This window comes from Sebastes fasciatus, chromosome 15 (genome assembly GCF_043250625.1).
Source record: "Sebastes fasciatus isolate fSebFas1 chromosome 15, fSebFas1.pri, whole genome shotgun sequence".
Classification (NCBI taxonomy): domain Eukaryota; kingdom Metazoa; phylum Chordata; class Actinopteri; order Perciformes; family Sebastidae; genus Sebastes; species Sebastes fasciatus.
In genome coordinates, this window is record NC_133809.1 from 27,937,635 (window position 1) to 27,962,850 (window position 25,216).

The window sequence follows — 25,216 nt, forward strand, 5'->3', positions numbered from 1 at the left end:
TATTTTAACATTTCTCTTTCAAAGAAAGGGGCTAAGTAGACAATATTTCATGGGAGTCTTACAGACCTTTTTTTAAACCAATCTCTCCTCTGTCCCTCTTGAGCTAGTGGACCCAATTGACTTTAGGGATTTTAGAAAACATATGTTTTTTTTTTTATTATGGCATTTTAAAGTGTTTTACTTACCTGGTCCCTGTGCGCCCATGCACCTCGTAGCACTCAGTGAGAGTGCTGCGTTTCAACCCAAACCTAAACCTAACCCTACAACAGTGCGCCCCCATTGCAACAAAATAGATTTATCCACATAAGAACAAAAATAATTATTGAGACTGTACTTGTGAGAAATATTTTTTGATTGATTTAATGATAAGTTTGTTAAAACGCAGAACTGCATTTCTGGCCATACCGAGTGAGAATCTACAATTGTCTCTGTTGTCCGAGATGGTTTCCTACTGCAACATCAAATGTGACAACACCACTTGGACCTTTTCCAGGCACTGCTTTATTTTCATAGTGTATTGAGTTAGTAGTCACGATACAATATGAATAACATTTACAGAGAATGACATTGTACAGAGATGATAAATGTGTTTATATGGCTTGAGTTGAATACAATGCATAGCAATATGCAAAACATGAATAATTAGTACAGCGAACAACCTTGCTCTCGTGTTCACATGAACATGTTAGGTTGTTGAGCTGAAAAATACAGCATTCGATTTTGAAGTCTAAATGGCTAACAAGGAGGGGTATGCGACATAATGTCTGACATGTACTGGAGTTACAGAGAAACTTGTGAATACACTTAAATTAATAATATGACTGAATTTGAATTACACTTTACAAAGATTGAAAACTGATATTAAATTACTTTTGTAACATAGATCATGAAAAACATATATATATATATTTTAAGCCAACACAGAGGAGTGTTGAAGCTGTGGGAACTGAAGGCCCTATAGAGACTACTGGACTATCCTAAAAGCCATCATTGTTAACCCTAACTAACACAAAGCTTTGTCAAAACATGCACAATTGAAATTGAACTTGAAATTATAGCCTGAAATTAATATAGTCAGCAATGCAGTTACAATATTTGGGCAAAGAAGCTCTGAAAAACAAACGGTGCTCGCATTTATTATGCTGCAGATAATCTGTGGTATTGTAAATATTAAGCACATTCAGTTTGGTAATTTGGATTTATTCACCCACATATGGACAAATGCATATTAGTAAGCAAAAGTAATCTTAGAAGAGCAATATATTAGACCAACACTATATGAAAAATGCAATCTGCTATATTTAAAAGCATTGTAATGATGAGAATCGGGCTAAAATTGTGCAAATCATGTATCTAGAGAATTCCCTTTTGGTACAGCATCAACAGGTTTACCAAGCCTGCTGTAAATACTACAAAGATGTTTGTCATATGCTAACTAGCAGTTAAACCAGGGGTCTGCAACCTGCGGCTCTGGAGCCTCTTTAGCTCCTCTCCAGTGGCTCCCTGTGGATTTTTAAAAATGGAAATGAATAACTGTTTTTTGTTTACATTTTCATTTTTATTTATCATTGTTTATCAGGTCTATGGTACGACGGAGTATCAGGGCCACATTGAGGAAAAAACAAATAAATCGGAGATTTCGAGAATAGTGTCATAATATTACGAGAATAAAGTCATAGGTTTACAAGAAAAAAGTCGTAGTATTATGAGAATAAAGTCATAATATTATAAAGTAGTAATTTTACATGTTATTTTATTTTTTCTTGTTAAGTTATGACTTTATTCTCGTAATATTACGACTTTTTTTCTCGTTAAGTTATGACTTTATTCTTGTAATATTACGACTATTTTTTTGTAAAATTAGGACTTTTATTCTCGTAATATTACGACTTTTTTTTCTTGTTAAGTTATGACTTTATTCTCATAATATTACGACTTTTTTTCTCTTTAAGTTATGACTTTATACTCATAATATTACAACTTTTTTCTCGTAAAATTATGACTTTTTTCTGGAAATCTCAGATGTTTTTTCCCTCAATGTGGCCCTAATACTCTGTAGCACATTTGCACTTTGGCCATCACTGCATTAGACTTATATACTATATACTTAGACTATAAACTGTGTTACCTTCATCCCAATTCTCAAATGTTTTGCAGCTCCAGACAGATTTTTTTTTTTTTTTTTTTGCCTTGATAGTAAAGGTTGCTGACACCTGAGTTAAACAAATAATGTGACTGGAAGAAGCAAAACCTAATAAAGGGTTTCACTGCTGCAGAGGTAGGGACGGGTAAGAGGAACTTTTGTGTGTTTTAGCTGTAGAGACTGAAACAGCAACCATATTCTGATGGAGAGAAACACTGAAGTGTAGCCTTGCAGTGTGTGGACAGAGTTTAAACTATTTTAAGTGTCCTGTAATCAGTTCTCAATTTAAAAAGGCCCGTACAAACAAATAAACAGCATCCCTAATAAAAACCTGGGTTAAAAACAAAACACAATGAAGGGCATTTGAATCACATAAATGGGTCACATAAATTCAGTATTCAATTCATAGTGTACATTTCCATAGCACTATCAGTTCAACAGTTCAAAGTCATCACTCCTCTGCTCCCACTTTCTCCTTTTAACACAATGGAAGTAACTTATGGTAACGTAGTGTTTTTATTCTCTCACGCTTAAATCATACAAATAACACATTGTGTTTATTTTGCTTCCTTTTATATTTATTAGTATATATATATTTTTAGGGAATGTCCATGTCCCATGGATTGGATTGAATTTGTGGTTTTTGCTTCCAATTGCTTCTACTGTTAAGGTTAGCGTTAGGTTTTTTGGGGTTTTCTTTCAACCGGTATTGGAACTCAACTCTTCCTGTGGGTGTTTCACAATAAAAGGCTATTCAGAAGGATAGGCATTATACCATTTTGAGCTGCTGGAAGCTGCTGGAGCTACTGACAGAAGCTTAACAATGATCCAAAAGATGGCTAAGTAGAACTACCTGCATTTAATTAGTGAGCGAGGGCAGTATTTGTTTAAAGAAGAAAATGATAGCAGCTGAGTGGTGAGTACTGGTGGAAATGTACTTTATGCTGAATTTATCAACAGGTTTTACTGAATATGATCAATTGATCTTTTTGCATTCGTGTTCTGGAGTATTGGCTAATTTACTTGCACCAGGGGTGCATGGTTGATCGATTTTCCAACCTATTTTAAAACAACATTGGTGTGGTACGTCATGTTTTGACAACTGTAATTGGGAAGTGAAGTAAGTTCATGAGCTGAATACAAAAATGCTAAAAATCAGTTTGATTCAGACAAAGGATCTACAGACATTTTGGTCTTATTGTCAAATATTCCTCACGCATGAGTCACATTTTTATCGGTGCACAACGGACATGTTCTAAATGGTTATCTATGATTTATTTTATATCATTAATCAATTTAAATACTTGAATAAATTGTACATCCCTTGTTTGAACCAAACAAAGTAAACTAGGAGTTATCACACCTTAAGAAAACAATTACAACAATGTTTGCATAGATTAATGTGGCTTTCAGTACATTCCTAGTTAGATACTTGGATAGTGGAAAAATAAAAAAACCTCAGATATTACTTTTTACTGAAATGTGGGTTAATAGCTACAGTATGTCACCTTGAAAAATCTAAAAACATGTCAGAGATATGGCATCTGGAGAACGTTGGAAATTCTGTTTCTATGGGTTGAGACAACTCTGTATTTGATGTTTTACTTATGTGGAGACTTAATGCAATCAGAACTGATGTTCAACATGACATTTATACAGGACATGCCACTAAATTGCATCTGACAGCTTCTTTGGTGTATGTGAAAAATTGAAGAACCTCTTTGTCTGTAGTAGTTATGTATATAATGGCCAAATGCTGGTGTATCGTTTTTCCTCTCTTGGTATCTGTGTTGTCTGCATGTGTCAGATTTAATTTTATATAAATTCTACTACGGCTACATGAAATGCTCAGTAACTTAACATGAAAAAAGGATGTAATGGTAGATATATTCTTCAACAATGGCATTGGTTCCTTGTTTTCATCAGATATCTTATCAAGAAGATCAGAAATTCCATCCAAGTATCTCATATTAGTATTTGGAGGCTTATAACAGCAGCCAATTGATATCAAACTGAGTGTGGCAGCACCCAAAGAGCCCCTTTATCACTCACCAATATATCTTTCCTTTCTATAGCTGGTATTTGACTCTGTATATACAGGACCACACCACCTCTGTATTAATTCCTATCTTTCCTAAATAGAGTATAATTACCTCCGCCAAGGCCGAAGGCCTAGGAAGGAGGTTATGTTTTCACCGGCATTGGTTTAGTGGTTTGTTGGTTTGTTTGTTGGTTTGTTGGTTTGTTGGTTTGTCCGTTTGGAGGATTACTCCAAAAGTTCGTGATGGATTTGAATGAAATGTTTTAGAGGGGTGGGATGTGGCACAATGAACAATCCATTCGATTTTGGTGGCGATCCGGGTCATGATCCGGCTTCGGGAATTTCTTTTAATAACTCCGCTCAGCCTGTGCATTAATATTACAGTATTTAAGACATGCGCAGTGTAACTGATGACGCGTTCATGACGCGTCACCCTGCCTTTTTCCTTCTGCCAGCTTTCCTCATCAAACAAGGTGACATTACAGTTTACTTCGACCAAGGCACACTTGGTGACTGTTGCAAAGAGTGACGACGACGCTTTAAGTGAGTTTTATTTTGTTTATGACCACTTCCACTGAAGTTATTTTATGATGCTCCGCTATGCTGCTCTGTTATGCTGCTCCGCGACGTACAGCTGATCTCAACATAAACCAAAACACATGTGGATGATAACGGGGGGGAAGGGGACGTACATGAAACCTGCCTTGGCGGAGGTCTGCGCTCTCCGAGTGCACATCTAGTTATTCATGCTCACTTCTGCATCCTAAAATGAGTCCAAGTGAGTTTCACTCAGAGCAATGTTCAAATCTACTATATCCTCACTTTCCTTGGTTGAGTTTGTTATTTTGTTTTATGAACCTTCTGAAATCAAAGTAAAAGAAAAAAAAAAAAAGCTAAAGGAAAAAAATCTATAACCAACTGAGACATGTGTCCACTCAACTAGCTACATGTTGACTTCTGGGCTTAACCACCAATTTATCATATCACAAGAGTCACCACTCTCTCGAGCAGCTCTCAATTGTGGCATCAAGTCCCTTTTTTTTTTTTTTTTTACTAAATCTGAGAAGTCCTCATTAATGTAGATGTTTCAGCTTTCTTGTAGCTGAGAGGATGGATTGTCTGTCCTCAAATCCAGATGTGGGTAGGCCTGCCTTGTTCCTGAAACTGCACAATCAATTTCCATTCTTCCACCATCCAAATCCAGATTTTTCTTTTTTCTAATATCTCCTAAGTCTCCCCTTTCTCATCTGTTATTCCATCCACAGCGATGTTGTTCCTTCTTGGTTGATTCTCTAATAAAGTCCAGCTTGGAGTTCATTTCATCCAGTTCTGTTCTCGATTTGTCAATTTCATTTTAAATTTTTTTTCATTCTTGTTTTGATGTATTTTTTTATTGACCCACAACTCCTTGACAAAGCGATCAATGAATTGTGAGCTGGATTATTTATTTTTTTGTAATGTTTGTATGCTCTGCTGTGTTATACAGTTTATTACTTCCTGGTTAGCTTACTGAAAGCCATCGTAAACCATAGAAACAATCATGATGCTGTTAACTCTGTTGCAGAAAGGTGTTAGTTGACCTATTATTATTATATATATATATATATTATATATTATTATTTGAAAGGTGACTATGAATCTTTGAACTGAACAAAATGATTCAAGCTGATGATTTCCATCTCTAGGAAACTAGATAATTCAAACTACACCATGTCAACTTTACGAACCTCTGCCATTTCTGAAGAAATTGTGTACTGTATTGTGTGTAGCTGAAAAGAAAAACAAATGAAAGCAAAAATTCAGCTTTAAGTCTATTGTAGTTGATTGTTCCTTTATGATATTGGCTGCCATTCACACACTATATTGAAAATGTAGAGTAATTCTAAGAAGATGTTCCTGGATATACTGTATTTCAGTTATGTATTAATTTATTGTGTTTCCGTTTGTTGTCCATACAGGGAGCCTTTTACATGCAACAGGAATAATATAAAAGGAAATTCAAGTAATTTATGAGCTGTATAGCATATTCTCATCCCTGTTCAGGAAGGAAATCTACAATTTAGAGATGGAAGTTTTAAATTCAGAATTGGAGTGTCTGAGTATATTTTGCCTGAACAGTCCATCAATGAAAATTACATCACTTTTTGTAAAGTATGATTCATCAGAGTATAAAATCTGGCTTCTTGAAAAAAAAAAAAAAAAAAAAATCATTGTTCATAACAATTCACTGTTGACAGATGTTACAATTAATTCCATGCAGCAACTTCTGAGCAGAGGCTGGCCCAGTTTGACCTCACTAATCGTTATTCTGTGAGGTGTTGCCTAGAAAAATAGAACCCTATGAACAATGGAGTTGTTCATATATTCAAAGATAGGCTCCCTGCTTATGGCATAGTGACCAATAATGCCCCCGAAACCACAAATTTCTGGAAAAAAAAGAGGTAACTTTTGAAACTCATCCATCATAAAAGTTACCGGCCACTCTAAGAAAATCAGGGACCATACCTTTAAGAGACAGACCAATAACCCTCAATTCCACATTATAGCAACAAAGTGCAATGCACCACATCTTTTCTGGTTCTCAACAATATCAATAGCATGGTGGCAACCAGTCAACAAACATTTGGGCTATTTTTTTTTTCAGGTTTGATGGCAATATCTCCTCTGTGTGTAGAGACTGGAGTTTTACTTGTGCAAACATTTCTGGGGTCAGAGCTGCTATGGGTAAGTTTAGGGTTTGACAGCATTATTTTTTACAAATCTGAATCCAGTATCAAATCAGCTTTATTGTATCATAATCCTTTCAAATCGTTATCAAATCTGATGAGGTCTATATTCCATGATTTGCAAGTTCGGGATGCAGTAAACAACATTTGCCATTTTAACCAGTGAAAGGGTTAGGGTTAGAAAAGGCAGAAAAGAATTCATGGAAATTCAGCCTTTTAGCTTTTTAGATGCCTTGTCATATCAAGAGGAATATTTATCTTGGTGCTAGATGAAAAGGTCAAGTCAATAATATAAGATAATCAATAGAGATTATCCATAGGGGGTAATGAATAACCATAGTAGGGGTGTCACGATTCTCCAAATCCACGATTCAATTTGACTTTCGATTTTAACGTCACAGTTTGATTCTATTCCTGAAATCGCCAAACAGTTCACTGTTTTCTTTGGTTGCTGCTTTACCTGAATTTCTGCAGCCTACAAACTCTAGTTTTTCTGCCAACGACTTGTTCATTGTTCACATAACTAACGGGGGAAGGCAAAATGTTGCCACACCGGTGACTTCGGGTAAACCGGAGGATTTTCCAGTTCTGTTGTTTCTCCGTCATCTCCGACTAGTGTCTCAAAGTGCAGCAGCAGGCTACCGGTAAGGTATGCTGTGTCGTCTTTGTAAATGATTTCAGATTTAGAATCAAAATCATGACACCCCTAATCCATACTGTACATAATGGCATATTAACCAGTAGCTGTTGACCTGTCTTGCTCTGGAACATGGTGTTCGGCAGATTGAGGGACAATGTGACTGACGTCAGCCATTAGCCATGCATCCTACCTAGTGCGGGGATAAACAAGGAAATGTCAATTCATAATTTGTCTTTAGATTTTAATTTAGTTTCCTGTTTGCTAAGTAGCTATTATTTCTGATGCTACCAGAACAGCTATTGTACTACTGCTACTGCTACTGCTACTGCAAAATGCTTGCACATGTTAAACTCCAGTCGTACTTTTTTTTGAGGTACTGGTTTTTATAGATACAGATAACCTATCCAATAAACCACATTGAAAAGGCCAAAAGCAGTGGGGAAGAATATTCGTGCGTAAGAATCAATCTTGGAAACCCGCACATGCATCCTGTTTTCGCGCCAGGCACCTGAGCGGCAGTCGTCGAAGCAGCAGAAGAAGCTGGAGCAGTCTTTTCCATCCAAACACTCGTAAGCATAGTCAGGCTCCTCGTGGTAGGGCACGATGCTGTTCATCTGCAGCAGGGACGTGCCGGGTCGGAGATTCACCATGCTGGATGATTTCTGTTGTGGAGGCAAACACACGTGTATTTTTCAGTATGTTGTGGTGTGACGGTGTGACGTGCCGCGGTAAGCATATTATCGCGTTTACGGTTGCCAACGTTTCCGTGTTACTGGCTTTAGCTGCTATAGCACAACCCTGGTATTAGGGCCCGAGCACCGACAATGTCGGGCCAGCGAAGGCCCTATTGAAACTTTAAGGATTCTTATTATTATTTTTCTCCTCCCAAATGAATCGCCTTTTTGAGTGCCTTGACATGCTCAAAAAGTTGTTAAACTTGGCACACTTATCAGACGCAGTGACAAATTTGATATTTTAAGGGTCTCGGGCTTGGCTGTTGCAAAATGGCTCGCTAGCACCCCCTAGAAAGTTGAAAAAACTGAGCCCCGCGCTCTGGTTTCACCTACATGTATGAAATTTGGCAGACAGATGTAACATGTGGAGACGCACAAAAAAGCCTCTTGGATGTATGCCCAAAACTCAACAGGAAGCCAGCCATCTTGAATTTATTGTGCGGTTTTCGCCCATTATTAGCGTTTTATAGGCCGTGTACTGTAACAAACTCCTCCTACAGATTTAATCAGATCAACTTGAAATTTGGTCAGGACCATCTTAAGACCTTGAGGATGAAAAGTTATCAGTAGTATCACTAGTTTTGCTTATCTTCTAGTGACTTTCTCGCTAATCCCACAGTTGTTTACAAACTTATTCAGTCTTATTCAGTTTATCCGGGGTTGGGTTGCGGGAGCAACAGCTCCAGCAGGGGACCCCAAACTTCCCTTTCCCGGGCCACATTAACCAGCTCTGAATCCCGAGACGTTCCCAGGCCAGTGTGGAGATATAATCTCTCCACCTAGTCCTGGGTCTTCCCCTTGGCCTCCTCCCAGCTGGTCGTGCCTGGAACACCTCCTTATAGGGAGACGCCCGGGGGGGGGTATCCTTACTAGAAGCCCGAACCACCTCAGCTGGCTCTTTTTAACGCAAAAGAGTAGCGGCTCTACTCCGAGTCCCTCACCGATGACTGAGCTTCTCACCCTATCTCTTAAAGGAGACACCAGCCACCCTCCTGAGGAAACTCATTTCGGCCGCTTGTACCTGCGATCTAGTTCTTTGGGTCATGACCCAGCCCTCATGACCATAGGTGAGAGTAGGAACGAAGATTGACCGGTAGATCGAGAGCTTTGCCTTCCGGCTCAGCTCTCTTTTCGTCACAACGGTGCGGTAAAGCGGATGCAATTCCGCCCCCCCCTGCTCCAATTCTCCGGCCAATCTCACGTTCCATAGTCCCATCACTTGCAAACAAGACCCTGAGGTCTAGGGATGGCTTCTCTCTCCCTCTCCTGCTCTCTCTTGCTCAGTGTGTCACATGTTTAGCTATTCCTCTGCCTCCTTTCGTGATAATGGTCAACGTATCCTCATACAACGGTTCATATGATTTCTTACGAAAAGTTATTTTCCTAATTTTTTGTTCAGTTTCCTATGAATGTCCAGCAACATGTGTCCAGCACGTGTTCCGCTCCAGTCTTTTCAAAATAAAACTACTTAGTGAGGTTTAGGAAAAGATCGTGGTTTGGCTTAAAATAACTTAAATAACGTACAGAAGTTATGTGGTATGTGACAAATAAATCAATATTGACGTCACACGGTCTCACACGGGGTACGAACATCGGTGTCCTGGATGAATGTCCGGCATTTTCTGACCCCCCCATCAACCCCGACCTCCTCCCTATGCGGCGTTTGTCGCTCTTTATACTTCCTGGTTCACAATTAATGTGGATTAATGGATGACCGGTTTTATCCCAACTACAGACCTACTTTATATCCAACCTTCCCTTTCTCTCTAAGATCCTTGAGAAAGCAATCGCAAATCAGTTGTGAATTTCTACATAACAATAATTTATTTGAGGATTTTCAGTCAGGATTTAGCACAGAGAAGGCACTAGTGGAAATTACAAACAACCTTCAAATTGCATCAGACAAAGGACTTGTCTCTGCATTTGTCTTCATACCATCATACCACCATCATATCTTAAAGAGCTCATAGTACCCTATTACCCCACTAGAGCACTGCGCTCCTAGAATGCAGGGCTACTTGTGGTTCCTAGAGTCTACAAAAGTAGTATGGGAGCAAGAGCCCTTCAGCTATCAAGCTCCTCTTCTGTGGAACCAGCTCCCAGTTTCAGTCCGGGAGGCAGACACCCTCTCCATATTTAAGGGTATAGGCTTAAGACTTTACTCTTTGATATCGCTTATAGTTAGGGCTGGCGCAGGGCTGCCTTGGACCAGCCCCTAGTTCTGCTGCTATAGACCTAGACTGCCGGGGGACTTCCTATGATAAACTGAGCTCCTCCCTCCTCTCCCTCTCCATCTGGATGCATTCATGTCCCATTCAGGAATGTTACTTACTTGCTTTCTTCCCCAGAGTCTTTGTGCTTTCTCATCTCACCCTGCTTGACATCCACTGCTGTATTATTAGTAGTAGTAGTCATATTTCTTTTTTTTTTTGTTTCTATTATTACTGTTATAACTATTATCAATCTATTATGTCCACCACTACTTATTATTTCTATTAGTCCTATTTCTATTATTGTTGTTGTACACGTTAAAGGGATTTTTTTTTCTTGCCGAGTCTCTGTAAATTATACAGTACAGTATAGACCTGCTCTATATGAAAGTATCTCGAGATAACTTCTGTTATGATGTGACCCTATATAAAAATAAATTCAATTGAATTGAAATTGAATGTTACTGTTACATTCAGTGGGTTCAAAAGAAAGAATAAGAAAGAAAATGAGTGTAATGTTACCTGTGTGTTATTGTTGCCTTTAGTCTTCTTAGTCTGTCTGTTGCTGGTGAAGTAGTGCAGAGTGCCGTACTCCATGAGGGCAGCGAAGGTGAAGATGAAGCAGACAGAGACGAACAGGTCCATGGCGGTGACATAAGAAACCTTGGGCAGGGACTTCCTGGAGATGGTGCTTAGAGTCGTCATTGTGAGCACTGTGGTGATACCTGAATGGATTGTCACAGAGACAAATGGAATGCATTACATTACATTTACTAATATTTCAAAGATCAATGTACAGTGATTTACAGAACAAGGCATATTTGCGCGGTGACTCGGTTTAACTGTGAACTATGAAAGAACGTATCAAACCTAGAGATGTGCGGGCTGGGACGGCATCCTTGTTGATCCAGAAGGAGACCCAGGACAAGACCACGATCATACTGCAGGGAATGTACGTCTGGATGGTGAAGTAGCCCATTCTCCGACTCAGGTCGAAAAAGATCGTCATGATTACATATTCCCCTGAAAGTTTAACAATAAGACAGATATAGAGATAAAACCTTAATATGCCCAGGGGTTGAAGTGAGATGTTTAGGTAAGGCGGGCACAGATTGGTATTTATGTAAGGTTCCCAAATTTATATGATTGGAGTAGTATGTATATGTTTGCATGTATAAATTGGGAGGTTTTAATTACACGTTATTTCAATATGAATGTATACTTAAGTACGGATTGATAAAATATATATACAGACAGACAAGACATATAGGATAATCTATGCAACATATTCTCATACAACCGTTCGTGTGATATCTTACAAAAAGTTATTCCTCATTTTTCAACTTTACAGGAAACATATTCAGTATGTTTAGGCAAGAAAACCACAGTTAGGTTTAGGAAAAGGTTGATTTGGTTAGGTTTAGGCAAGAAAACTACTTAGTTAGGTTTAGGAAAGATCATAGTTAAGTTACGCCACACCGGACGTGGTTATGCAACACCGGAAGTGCCGTAACTTAAGTACGGAAGTTGTGACAAAAACTACTTAGTTAGGTTCAGGAAAAGATCCTGGTTTGGGTCAAAATAACACCGGAAGTGACGTAATTTAAGTATGGAAGTTGCATGACAAACAAATCAACGATGACTCCTGGTTTCACTCGGGACACGAACACCAGTCTCCTGGATAAAAAATCCGACGATTTTTGACCCACCTATACACCCGAACGTCCTCTCTACGTGGCGTTTGCCGCTCTTTATACTTCCTTGTTCACAGTTATGTGGATTGCTTTTTGGGATATATACAAATTACAGTGCGTTTACTTTTCATAGGTATAGCTACGAACGGTGTATGAGAACAGCCTGATCTATGTGATAATGTTGAATCGTACTCTACACTAAAACTAATCTAAAGTCTATATTATTGTAATATATCAGTGGTCCATGTAAAACTGGAGACTCGCAACATGTAAGAGGACTTGGCCATAATGTCGTACCTGACTGGGTGTGAGCCACAAAAGTGGAGTTCCTCATCCCTACGAAGGCAAATTGGTAAAGCCTCCAGTACCGCTGGTCTGCCACCTCCACTGCCCGTCTCTGCCACCGATACATGATCTCATTTTTGGGATAACCATCTACAGAACATCCCAGACACATAATATATTAATTAGAAGCCGTACTGATGCGTTTAAATCTGTCATTCAGTGTACTGTATATCACAATGGAAAATTGCACCATGGCAAGGCAAAGTGGAGCATTCAAGATGGAACTGACCTGCCCAGTCTCATGAAATCTCTTCAAATGAGTAAGATGTCTTCAAATGCATATAACAGTCTGTTCACTACAGTTCGGTAGGTAGGTACACATGTTTTAATAGGCATACCTGCAATAGTCAGTAGCAGGCAGTTTGTGCAGTTCGTGCTTACTCCCAGGCAGCGTGGAAGTAATTACTCTTGCTCTCTCTGACATAAATACACCAACATTGAGAGAGGAAAGACATTTCCTTAGTCATTAACACATCTGTAGTGATGATTCACAGTATTCTATTTAACCTGAGCTTGTAGTGCATGAAAATTTGATTATTTTACAAAAAGAAGGCTCATACTCCGAGTTCTCATTGAAACAAGCATTTTCAGGCCAACAAGTCCTCAAACTACCTAAACTACACAATATGTTGCATAATGACCTGTACGTTTCTCATGAAAGTTTTCTGATATGCCACCTCTATGGTTAAGGTTAAGGTAAGGCATTGACCTTGAATGGTTAAAGGTTAGGCATTGACCTTGAATGGTTGAGGTTAGGCATTGACCTTGAATGGTTAAAGGTTAGGCATTGACCTTGAATGGCTGAGGTTAGGCATTGACCTTGAATGGTTAAAGGTTAGGCATTGACCTTGAATGGTTAAGGGTAGGCATTGACCTTGAATGGTTAAGGGTAGGCATTGACCTTGAATGATTAAGGTTAGCATAAGTCATCGGGCAGTGAGTCTTGCGAGAGTTTTTGCACATTTTCGCAGCTTGGGGGTTACCTTTTAGACACGACTGTAGACAACAGGACATAGTCCAAGGTGTCTGGTGTTACAGTCACAACCCTCCATCTTTTAAAGATTCTGTGTTGATATAACAATGTCAAGCTACTTACGTCACTGCTACTGAGAGAGCATCATTTGCACAACTGCCAGAGGATGCTTGTATAGAAGCAAAATGTATTTTTTTGGGGTCATTTTAACAAATTGTTGTTTTTTTAGGCAAGGTCTGTTTAATTGTTCAGTAATATTTTGTTGATGAAATTACGACTGGTTTGAGCTCATTTGATGACATTTAGTGTGACTGCACTGGTCCTGACATTTTTTCTCAACTCCATGGAATGGTGTTTGCATTTATTAAGATCATGGCAAGATATGAGAGGCTAAAGCACAATGCAAGAGACAAATGAAGGATGACAGACAGCATGAATCAGACTGGGAGAAGTTGCTTAATTCATTAGGTCTGTCAGAGAAAAATGGAACTGGGTGACCTCCTCTCTCCGCTGGTGGAGCAGATGATAGATTGGTACAGGCTTAGAGAGGGCAGCCTCAAGCAGATGGTCCTTTTGGCAAGGAGAAGGAACACGGGCTTAACCACAATGCTAGAAGCCCACACAGAAGCTCCTCTGCAAGTTACGGAAGTTTGAAGTCGAGATGGTGGGTTCAAAAATGGGAAGGGGAAATGTTTGACCACCTACAGCTTGAAAACTCCAGTGGACACGAATGTTCATCCATTGGAAAGTTATGCAGCTTAAGGTAACACTCCGCATTAATAGTCAACCTGACAAAAACAGAATTGTGACAGAGAAAAAGCGATAAGACAAAAGTCTCAGTGTTGTTGTTTTCCCTCCCAAGTGTGACTGAACATAGTAAATCATGTTTTCTCTGTAATTACACCAACAAATGCAGAAAACAACCCCTGAAACCTAAAGACATTAAGACCAAGAACAGACCAACATGATAAAAAAAATACAGATGCACACACTAAAGCTGCACAAACAAACAAAGATTGTTGAAGAGTTGATAGTTCAACATAAAAAAATGGCTACCAAAAAGATTAGCACACTGGCTGCATGAGCGTCCTACCTCAGCGTGTACATGACTCTACCATTGCTCCACAGCCTCAGGAGGCGGTTGGGAGTGGTGATCCAGTGGGCGTCTGATTTGCGGGAATTCCTGAAGAATGTGTCGGGAATCCAGATTTTGCCTACCATGTTACTGTTGAGCATGAGCAGCTTCATCGAGCTGTTGAACTTCAGTCGGCTGTCATACCATGTCTGGGCAAAGAAGATGTCAATGGTGTATTCCTGTAACAGAGTTAGGTAGAACATGCAAGTACAGCCAGTTGAAGAAATAATAAAAAAAACAATATACAAGAAGATATCCAAACAGTTACCTTAAGAATTCCCAGAGCGAATAGGGAGTTTATTATTGGATTGGATGGATTGTTATGGAATTTATTGTAGACATTGATTTTTCCTTCAGCATGAATTGTAATTAGTGATCCCCTGACTTTTCATGTAGCACCATCATCAGGTAAAAATGCATATGTGGTCAGTAAAATATCTTATATGTATGTAAATAATGACTCTGGCGATCTCCTGACCTTTACCCTAACCCAGGGGTCAGCAACCTTTACTATCATAAGAGCCATTTTAGGCACAAAAAAAAATCTGTCTGGAGTTGCAAAACATTTGAGCATTGTGATGAAGGTAACACAGTTTATAGTGTAAGTATATAGTATATAAGTCTAATGCAGTGAGGGCCAAAGTGCAAATGTACTACGGAGTATTAGGGCTACATTGAGGGAAAAAAAAAAAGGATGTCCCGGGATTAAGTCATAATATTACGAGAAAAAAGTAGTAGCATTACAAGAATAAAATCAGAACTTTAGGAGAAAAAAAGTCGTAAAGTTATGAGAATAAAGCCATAACTTAACAAGAAAAAAAAGTCGTAATATTCCGAGAATAAAATCATAATTTTACGAGAAAAAATTTCGTAATATTACGAGAATAAAGTCATAATTTAACGAGAAAAATAAGTCGTAATATTACAAGAATAAAGTCATAACTTAACGAGAAAAAAAGTCATAATATTACGAGAATAAAGTCATAACTTTACGAGAAAAAAAGTCGTAATATTACAAGAATAAAGTCATAACTTTACGAGAAAAAAAGAAAACACGTAAAATTACTACTTTATTTTCATAATACTACGACTTTTTTTCTCTTAAATTATGACTTTATTATCATAATATTACAATGTTTTTTCTCTTAAACCTATGACTTTGTTATCATTATATTAGGACTTTATACTCTCGAAATCTCAGATAATTTTTTTTCCCCTCAATTTGGCACTAATACTCCGTCGTACATTAGACCTACAACAATGATAAATAAAAATGAAAATGTAAACAAAAAACAGTTATTCATTTCCATTTTTAAAGATCCACAGAGAACCACTGGAGAGGGGCTAAAGAGCCACATGTGGCTCCATAATTTAACACATTAAATCTAAAATCAGTGCCTACTTACTAGCTTTGTCTGGCACTTTTAATGGGGCCTCAATATATGGAGACCGAAAGTTCTTAAAAAAAGTACTGTGTGGACATTGAGTTAAGATTTGGTCTTGTGTTAAAATACCATTGACAAGGAACATTGAAAGAATCAACTTTTGCGTTGAACTATAGGATGGATTGCCATTCATTTTTGTACAGACATCCATGCTAACCAGAGGATGAATCCTAATAGAATAGTGATGGAAGATGCCATCCTCCACTTCAACAAAGATGGACAAACTAGCCCCCCCCCCCCAAGTTGTTTTTATGGTATGTGTATATACTAGGCATTATAGTAAGAGCATGTAAGAACTGGATTCAAAATAAAAGTGACCAAGAAGTGACTTCAAAATAAAAGTGATCTTCCGGTGAATGAGCAATTTCACATGAATCCAATGAGTCAATCAGTCTGTCAATAATACACACAGAAATAAAACAAATATTGTTGAAAAATTCAATTTCAATTGTGTGAATAATTAGTCAAACTCGATAAGAATACATTTTAAATTGAATGTTTAAATTAGTTTGCTAGAATGATAATGTTGGAATGATCAAATACATCAAAGGGTTAAACAGTTATGTTTGAGAAAATATGGAAATATATATTGTATATTGCAATACAGCCTAAAAATATTGAGATATTATTTATAAGCAATATCGCCCATGCCTACTTGTACGTGTTGGTTATTTACCATCCATTATCCATTATATCAGCAGAGACAATGCAAAGGGAAATCAGAGGAAGCAGTCTCACCATGTTGATGGGGTCCACTGGTCCAATGCTGTTGATATACACAGCTGCTTCAATCACTGTCGGCCTCACTGAAACATAACCCAAGACACACTGCACTGACATAGACAGTATCAACTTTTGCATGTTTGTCGGCAGATGTCCAAAAAGATGCTGTCTGTCTTATCAACCTAAAGATAAAAACAGAGGATAAACTGGACTTGCCTCCGATGTCGGGCCGCAGTTTGTTGTCATAGCCCTCCAGAAGTTTGTTTAGGATCATAGTCACATCGCTTTCGTAGACTTTCGGCGATAAGACCCACGTCTTATTTATGGGCACGTCTTCGTAGTCCTCGTCTTCCTGTGTACTGGGTCCGAATGCTGCACTGTGGAGCGGAAAAAAGGGAAACATTGTAAGAAGCAAACATGGACAGTATTTGCATATAATCGATGAAGTAATCCCAGCCATGAACTCCCAAAATAGACAGTTAATTAAAAGCCCGATCAGAGAGGAGAACGTTTTGGATCAATGTTACAATGCAATCAGCGGTGCCTATCACGCTGTCCCTCATGCTGCCCTGGAGGACACTCGGACCACGTCATGGTCCAACTGATTCCTGCATGCAGGAAGAAATTAAAGCTCTGTAAGCAGGGACGTTGGATTTATTTTCTGGGGTGGGGGGGCTGTAAATATGGTAGGTATGTGTAATATTTATATCGTCTAATATTAAAAGAGAGCTGCCAGTTGCAAACACCTGCTGTTTGAAAGCGCCTCCCGACACTCCGACGATCACCGCCGCCACTTGCTAACGTTACGCCGCGCTGACAGACCCTATGTGTGTGACAACGGTGAGCACAAAGCCACCAGCAACGCTATAGCTGTGAAAGTAGCACAAACACACAAACGGTCTGTCAGACACTTGATAGCATTACGTTATGCCAGGCAGACACACAGCTGACAGCCGTGCAGCTAAACTAAATGATACGGTGGAGACTTACTGGGACAACACACGCAGCGTCATGGCTGCTACAGTAACCCTCCGTAAGTAACAGTAATCGGTGACAACAGTAACAGTAAGCTACTGAGACGCGTGAGACGAACTAATCTTGTCAGTTAACGGTTAATAATCGGTTAACGAGGGTCGTTTATCAGTTAGAGGAAAAATTTGCATCCCTAGTCGAGATGGTGTCACGACAGGGCGTACATCTATCGGGCTCCACCCAGTGTAACCATAGAGTCCAGTAGAGGGCGGAGCCTGTGTGAGTTACAACGAAGGTTACGATATTGTAACCCTAGTTCTATGAGACCCACGAGACCATGGGCAATTCCGACCGACTTCACTGTATTTCAGTGGCTAGAGTGAAGGTACAGATATATGAAACTAGAAAACCTAAGGGATATTGGTAACAACCATGTCCACCATGTTCTAGCAAAGTTAGGGTACATTTTAGCAAGGAAAAACTGGCATTTTCAAAGGGGTCCCTTGACCTCTGACTTCAAGATAACTGAATGAAAATGGGTTCTATGGGTACCCACGTGTCTTTTCCCCTTTACAGATGTGACAGGGTCAAAAATGACTTGTGCATGATTTATGTTTTATGGTTGTTTTTATTCTATTTTGCATGTTTTATGGTTGTTTTTATTCTATTTTGTATGTTTTATCCTGCATGTTGGTTGTTTGGGTTGCTTTTAATATGTAGATTGAAGTGTTTTTTAAGGTTTCATGAACTAGACCCGTGGACAGCCACACCCCCAATCAAAGAGACTGATTAGGAGAGGAGCGACAGGTGTGGCGGAGCGCCTGCAATTAGCAGGATGCAGCACAGGTGGAGAGGACAAAAAGGAGAGAGCGGCTCGCAGCGGGGAAGATCTTCAGTCAGAGACAGTCCAGGGACAGCAGTGCAGCAGAACGGCTCTCCTGACTACTACCTACCAGCCCAGTGACCTGAGAGTTCCTGTGAGACTACATGCAGCAGACCGTGTCCGCCAACGCAGATTCACTCAGAAAACGTAAGTACCCTTTGGTACATTTACGTGGCGGACACACTGAAATAGGCCAGGATAGCTTTTAGCTGGAGTTGTGATAGCCAAGTAGTGGAGAACAGACTACTGGTCCTGGTCTCTGTTATTTCACAGTTTCGGACGGTGCCGGAGAGACGGCCGAGACGGGCAGCAGCGTGGTAGGAGCACGGGAGGAGCTAAAACGCGGACACGGGAGGATCGCTGGATTGGACTGGACTGGATTAAAGAGCAGGATTGGACTAGATCACTGGATTGGACTGGACTTTTTATAGGGTTTTAACCTTGCTGCTAGTAGCATTTTATTCCTTTTAGCTTTTAGATTAATCATTCCTTTTAGACCCATGTTATTTTAATTGTAATAAATCTGGTTTTAATTTGATTTTGGACTTCTGCCTGGTTTTTAACTCTGCTTACCTGATTTTAAAAGAACCTGAATTTATCAGAGTCCTAGGCTCTAAGTATTTCCTAGGTGGCGTTGTCGGCTCTAAGCAAAAACATTCATTGTTAAATCTAACTGGTATTCTAAGTTGCGGCCTTGCCATTGGCTGTTGGGCCCGGGCCACACAGACATGCCCACTTTGTCAGGGAAACGGGGAGCGGGATGCAATTGCAGACCAGGAGAATCTAAAAGTTAATCCCGAAGGATAACACCAAATCGCAAGCAATTAATGAAAACGGGCCTAAAAGGAAGGCTCCCTACACTCTATATCTTGAAAAGACTAAAACACCACTGCCGAGCAGCTGACTAGAACATAAAGGTAACTAGAATTGCACTCGGAGAGCGCAGACCTCCACCAACACGTGACTTTAAAAACAGCTCACAGCTGGCGGTACCGTGAGGTGGTCGGCTTGTTATTAACACGGTGTGTTTCCGTGCAACGTATAGGCGGATGCCTCTCTCATTCAGCAGCCTTGTTATGTCTGTATAACGTTACACTACGTTGTCACTCATCCAGTCATATACCGCTTTGTTCTTTCTCACCGTGGACTGCCAACAGCTCCCGCACACACATCCACACACATGTCTCTCTGCACTCAGAAGGAGGAAGGAGGCGGGGTCACGCGTCATCAAAGTGTCATCAGTTACACTGCGCATGTGTTATACCCTGTGGTTTCAATGCTCAGGCTGATCGCAATTCTTAAAAATATTCCTGAATCCGGATCATGATCAGGATCGCCCCCAAAATCTAATGGATTGTTCATTGTGCCACACCCCCACCCCTCTAAAATTCAAATCCATATGGCGGACTTTTGGAGTAATCCTGCTAACAGACAGACAAACAAACAAACAAACCAACGTCGGTGAAAACATAACCTCCTTCCTAGGCCTACGTGCTTGGCGGAGGTAACAAAGGAACCAGCGAAGGCAGGCCACACAGACCTAACCCACTCTAAGAGACTCCAGCTCTGAGAAGAACATAAATGATGAGTGAATCCTACAGGTTCACATGGTACTTCTGCGGATTCACACACCCCTACACAGAAACAGCAAAAACAGGACAGCACCCTCTGACAAACAGACAATGAGTCAGCACCTGAGCACTGAAACCAAGTGTAGATATAGGCTTCAACCACCTGATCCTCATCAGGGACAATTAAGCTCCACAGCTGCCTCTCCTCAGAGATAATTAACCCCTACCAGCCCGCTGAGTGGCAAGTGACCCTCACACACTTTATGATAATCACATGCAGTTTTGGGCAAAAAACGAATAAATGTGTTTTTTCCAACTATTCTAAAAATGGTTTGTTTGAATATTTCTGCATACTGGGGTCCCTAAACAGTCTTGGCATGAATCCAGTATCACTGTAAAGTTAACACTCGTGTGGATCCAATGAGCCCAACTGTATTCATGTGTGATGATCTTAGTTCCCATAGTAGCCATTTCATTGTATTGAGACCATTTTTTTTTAAACTTGACCTCACTGTATAAAATGACCTGTGGTGACCTCTAGGACAATCACAGCCTCATGAAACATTACAGCCACAAACTAGAGACCTAGAGCATTCAGAGGGTGTTTGGCTTTATGTATATTGACAATAAGGGGGTTTCTGAGCAGTTTCCAAAGCAGAAGTGCTTGCCATCCAATTTTAAAAATGTCAAAAGTTTTCATACCAAATCCCAACATGGCTTTTTCTAAGGTGTTCCTCTAGACTACTGATCACTTATCAATTCTCGAGTGGTAAAAAATGGTTCAATTTAGCACCAAATCTGTGTAACAAATGTTATTAACCCAAAAATTGCATCAATTTATGAGACATAATAGATAATAGAGCATGGGGATGACCATGATATACTTCTATCATAATGTTCTAAGAACTTGTACCACTTTTACAATGTTATTTTAATCAATTAATTAAGTTAGAGGAAAGACCACTCAACAGACTGCTGGCCATAATGGACAACACCAGCCATCCTCTGCACGCCGTCATCACCAAACAGAGGCGCTCGTTCAGCGGCAGGCTGCTGCTCCCCAAGTGGAAATCCTTTGTCCCCCGAGCAATCAAACTGTACAACACCTCTCTAGGGAGGAGGAGGGGGACAAAGGAGGACGGTCGGCAGGACGGTTAATGCACACAGTGCACTTTCATAGACTTTTTAATTCTGCACACCACAAACAGCTCTACTCTGCAACTTTATTGACTTGTTTTACTGTATTCAAACAATGTACAGCTTATTCTGCAAAGTAGTCTATTTTTTTTTTTAAACTCTCTACCTCAGTTCTTATCCTGCATTATAATCAATATTTGACATTTCTTAATCCCCTGGTCTTTAAATCTTCTTATCCAGCACTAAATCACTTTTTGCACCATAATCATATTTTTAATAGTCCCGTATCTCGGTTCTTATTCTGCACTATATTCATTTTTAACAGTTTTCTTCATCTCCTGGCATTTTTTATATCTGATATGATTTTTATATGTACTTTGTACTACTCACTTGTGCCTTTTTACTAATATGTTTGCACTATGGAACTGTGATGCTGGAATCTTGAATTTCCCTCAGGATCAATAAAGCTATCTATCTATCTATCTATCTATCTATCTATCTATCTATCTATCTATCTATCTATTTAATCTAACCATTTTTTTTTTTATTATTATTTAGCCAAGACCTAAATGTGTTATGTTGTGCCCCGATCTCCCCTACTGGAGAACAATTCTGGAAAACAAGTTATATTTCTTTTCTTTTATTTCCAACAATATGCTTGTTTCCATCCACTACAGCGATCTGATTATTAGGAGTTGGTTCATCGAGATAAGCAGTAGGTGGCGCCAATTCTCCAGTCAGAATGTCAGTTAGCACCAATCAAACCTCAAACAGTGAAAATCAATGCAGATTTCAAAACTCCTTCTCTTATTTCTATAACAGTGGATGTTGCCAAGCTATCAGTATGATCGAGATACATCTTTCAGCGTAGGTCCCGCCCACGAGATTCAGCTCCACAGCAGGAAAAACTTTGGATTCACTTTGATACATTTTCATCATAAATGTATTATTTACTTGCAACTCGGGATGCTATTTTTAAAAAAATCTTAACCGATAACCAGCCCTCGTTGACCGATTATTAACCATTAACCGTCAAGATTTGTGCCTCGCATGCAGCAGTGCGCCAGCTGCAGTGTAGGAGCTCAACAGACAACCGAGTCCCCTGTTCACCCGTACGGGAGCGTATGCTGCGTTCACTGTCTTCAATTCAACGTCTGGGAGCGTTATAGCTGTGAACGTAGCTGTAGCAGACAGTGTGTGTACAGTTTATTTGTCAGGGAATAAATGCTACAAGGCTACAACTTCCTGTATCTGTAATTCCGGCTCCGACTCTCTGTAGATGGACCAGCTTTTCCCCTCAAAGTGACAAGTTTTTCTCAGCTTTTTAATTGGTTATTAACATTTCTTTTAACCCTTTCAAAGCTGAAGTAGGTGAGATTGGAGCAAATATGATTAAAAAAAGTTATTTTTATAAAACGGTCGCTATATCGTGACAGTAGTACATTAAAACAGGTTACCTGAAAAAAATCAAGTTCCTCTGTGTCCGCCGGTGCTCCTAACGGCATCTGCAAGATTTCACAGTGCGGAGGAAAACAAGCAGTGAGAGCTGATCTGAAGTCTGCTGTCCATCTGCTGTCTGTGAGAGCCGGCTGTCAATCACTCGTGAACTCCGACCAAACGGTCAAACTAGGCAGCGCTGATCAAATATGAATCAATATTATGTTACGTTAATGCCTATTTCTCGCCTCAAATGTTTTCTGAATCATCTTGTAGTGCACAGTTTAGCTGTAAAATGAGAAGGTTTGTGACGCCACCGCCATTGTGAAATCTGGTGAAGGAACGCCAAGTTCCGGTCACATGACTGCAGCACAGCCAATAGGAACACTCTCTCAATGAAATTACCTGTGATTGGACAAAGTCTCCCGTCACGGGCTAGATTTTCTAAAGGCTGAAAACAGAGCCATGAGGAGGTGCAGAAGTCTAGTTATCTCTCAGAACACTTGAATTACAATATGCTGAAAGGTTATTATGGAATTTTTGCCCAATGATGACAAAAATATATTGCCTACTGCAGCTTTAATTGGTTAAAATGCTTAATGTTGGTTAAACGGTTAATTATTAACAACCCTACTTGCAATAAACCTTTTTTGATTGCAGTGTCGTTAGTCTTGCTCTCAAATCAATTTTTTTAATGTAGTGTGGAATTTTTTTTCTAAAACTTATTCAGTTTGATTGCATAATAAAGACACAAAAGTCAACCCATATGGTAATTGGAATAATAATAATAATAGAAAAATGTAAAACTTGTTTTGCAATTCTATTTTGAAATAGGCAATATTAACAATCTAATTTGTTGTTGTTTTAATTTGAGGTTTATAGCATTCCATTCAGCCTCCAAATCTTACTTTGTTGGGTGGATTACATTACCTCAGAGAAGAGTGTCTGAGAATATGCTATGATCAGCAGCTTCTACTATAACATTTTCACATTTTTCCTGTCCTCACCAGGAAACAAGTTACACCTCTGTGAAGCAGCTGGCAGAGGTGTCCTCTGGGGTTGATGTAAGTGATGTCTTCCAACTAAGGAACAAACTCATCCATCATCCGTCCATCAATAGACCACATGACACCCTACAGCTCTATATGACAGACCCTCAGATGGAGGTGGAATAAAGCCACCCAAATACAATCTATAAATGTCACTGATGAGGAGAATGCAGACATAGCTATGGCTCAAGGTTGGTTTATTTTAATCATCATCTAAGGCCCCATCAGCTCCACACAATGAGCAGCTAGCTCCACTGTGAACACAGGTAGGATAACCTACACCATCCGGACACGCAGCTGTGGAGGGCAAAGGCGACAACATCTGCAACATCTGCAACCAGTGCCCTCCTGATAAACCTCCCTCTCTTCATCATGATGAAGAACATGATCCCCGCTCACATCACTTACCAGATTCCGAGGAGAGACAGAAGCAGCCAGGGGTTCATCGCTCCGTGCTGCACAGCTCTGACAAAAAGCCGCCTCATCTTGTCCTCCACAGCTGGACACAACGGTGGCCACGGAGATGAAAAAACAACTAAAATCCTCCAGAGGAAATCGGAGTTTTCTCTCGTCAGCTCGCGTCTTTAAATCAGCCGATGAGCATTAATTGTTGCGACGGGAGGATGATGATGTGAGAGATGCGTCCATGGTGTGAGGAGGAGGAGGAGGAAGATGAGGCAGAGTGCTGCTGCTGCCGAGGAGCTGAGTCTGCTCTCTAGTCCATCTGCAGTATATCAGGGCTACAGGCTGCTCTGACACACGCTACTCTCACTGGTGCTGGTTGCTGAACAATATGGATTTATATGGAAGTTTTTATTGGACTTTATTAGTTGTAATCCTCAGAAGACAATCCACAAATGTGAAGCCATGATTTCCAAATATTTAACTATCCACAAACATGTATTTGTGTTGCGTAGTCACATCCACAAAAAACAAAGGGCGATTTGCAAATACGCAGAACTTACTCTGTAAATACCTATTTTATTATGGTTTATGTGTTAAGTGATATATGACTGAGATTTATATTATTGTTACCTCCACCAAGGCCAAAGGCCTATAGGAAGGAGGTTATGTTTTCACTGGCGTTGGTTTGTCCGTTAGCAGGATTACTCCAAAAATCCGTGATGGATTTGAATGAAATATTTTGGAGGGGTGGGGTGTGGCAGAGTGAGCAATCCATTCGATTTTGGTGGCGATCCGGATCATAATGAGGATTAAGGAATCTTTTTAAGGATTCAAATCAGCCAGAACATTAAGACCTCTGGGTATAACACATGCGCAGTGATGACGAGTTGGTGACGCATGACCCCGCCTCTTTCCTTCAGAGAGAGAGAGAGACACTTGGTGATTGTTGGAAA

The 25,216-nt window shown here is 39.8% G+C and overlaps 1 protein-coding gene across 1 annotated transcript; it reads right to left on the bottom strand.

Moving 5' to 3' along the window:
• Positions 1-5,395: 5,395 nt before the first annotated feature.
• gabrg1 (gamma-aminobutyric acid type A receptor subunit gamma1) lies at positions 5,396-24,557 on the bottom strand. The gene is made up of 9 exons (XM_074661062.1): positions 24,267-24,557; positions 17,026-17,186; positions 16,825-16,892; positions 14,600-14,820; positions 14,212-14,294; positions 12,486-12,623; positions 11,365-11,517; positions 11,017-11,219; positions 5,396-8,212 (listed from the first exon to the last, which is right to left on the bottom strand). The coding sequence occupies exons 1-9, from the start codon at positions 24,341-24,343 to the stop codon at positions 7,934-7,936; spliced, it is 1,383 nt and encodes a 460-aa protein (XP_074517163.1). The 5' UTR covers positions 24,344-24,557; the 3' UTR covers positions 5,396-7,933.
• Positions 24,558-25,216: the final 659 nt, after the last annotated feature.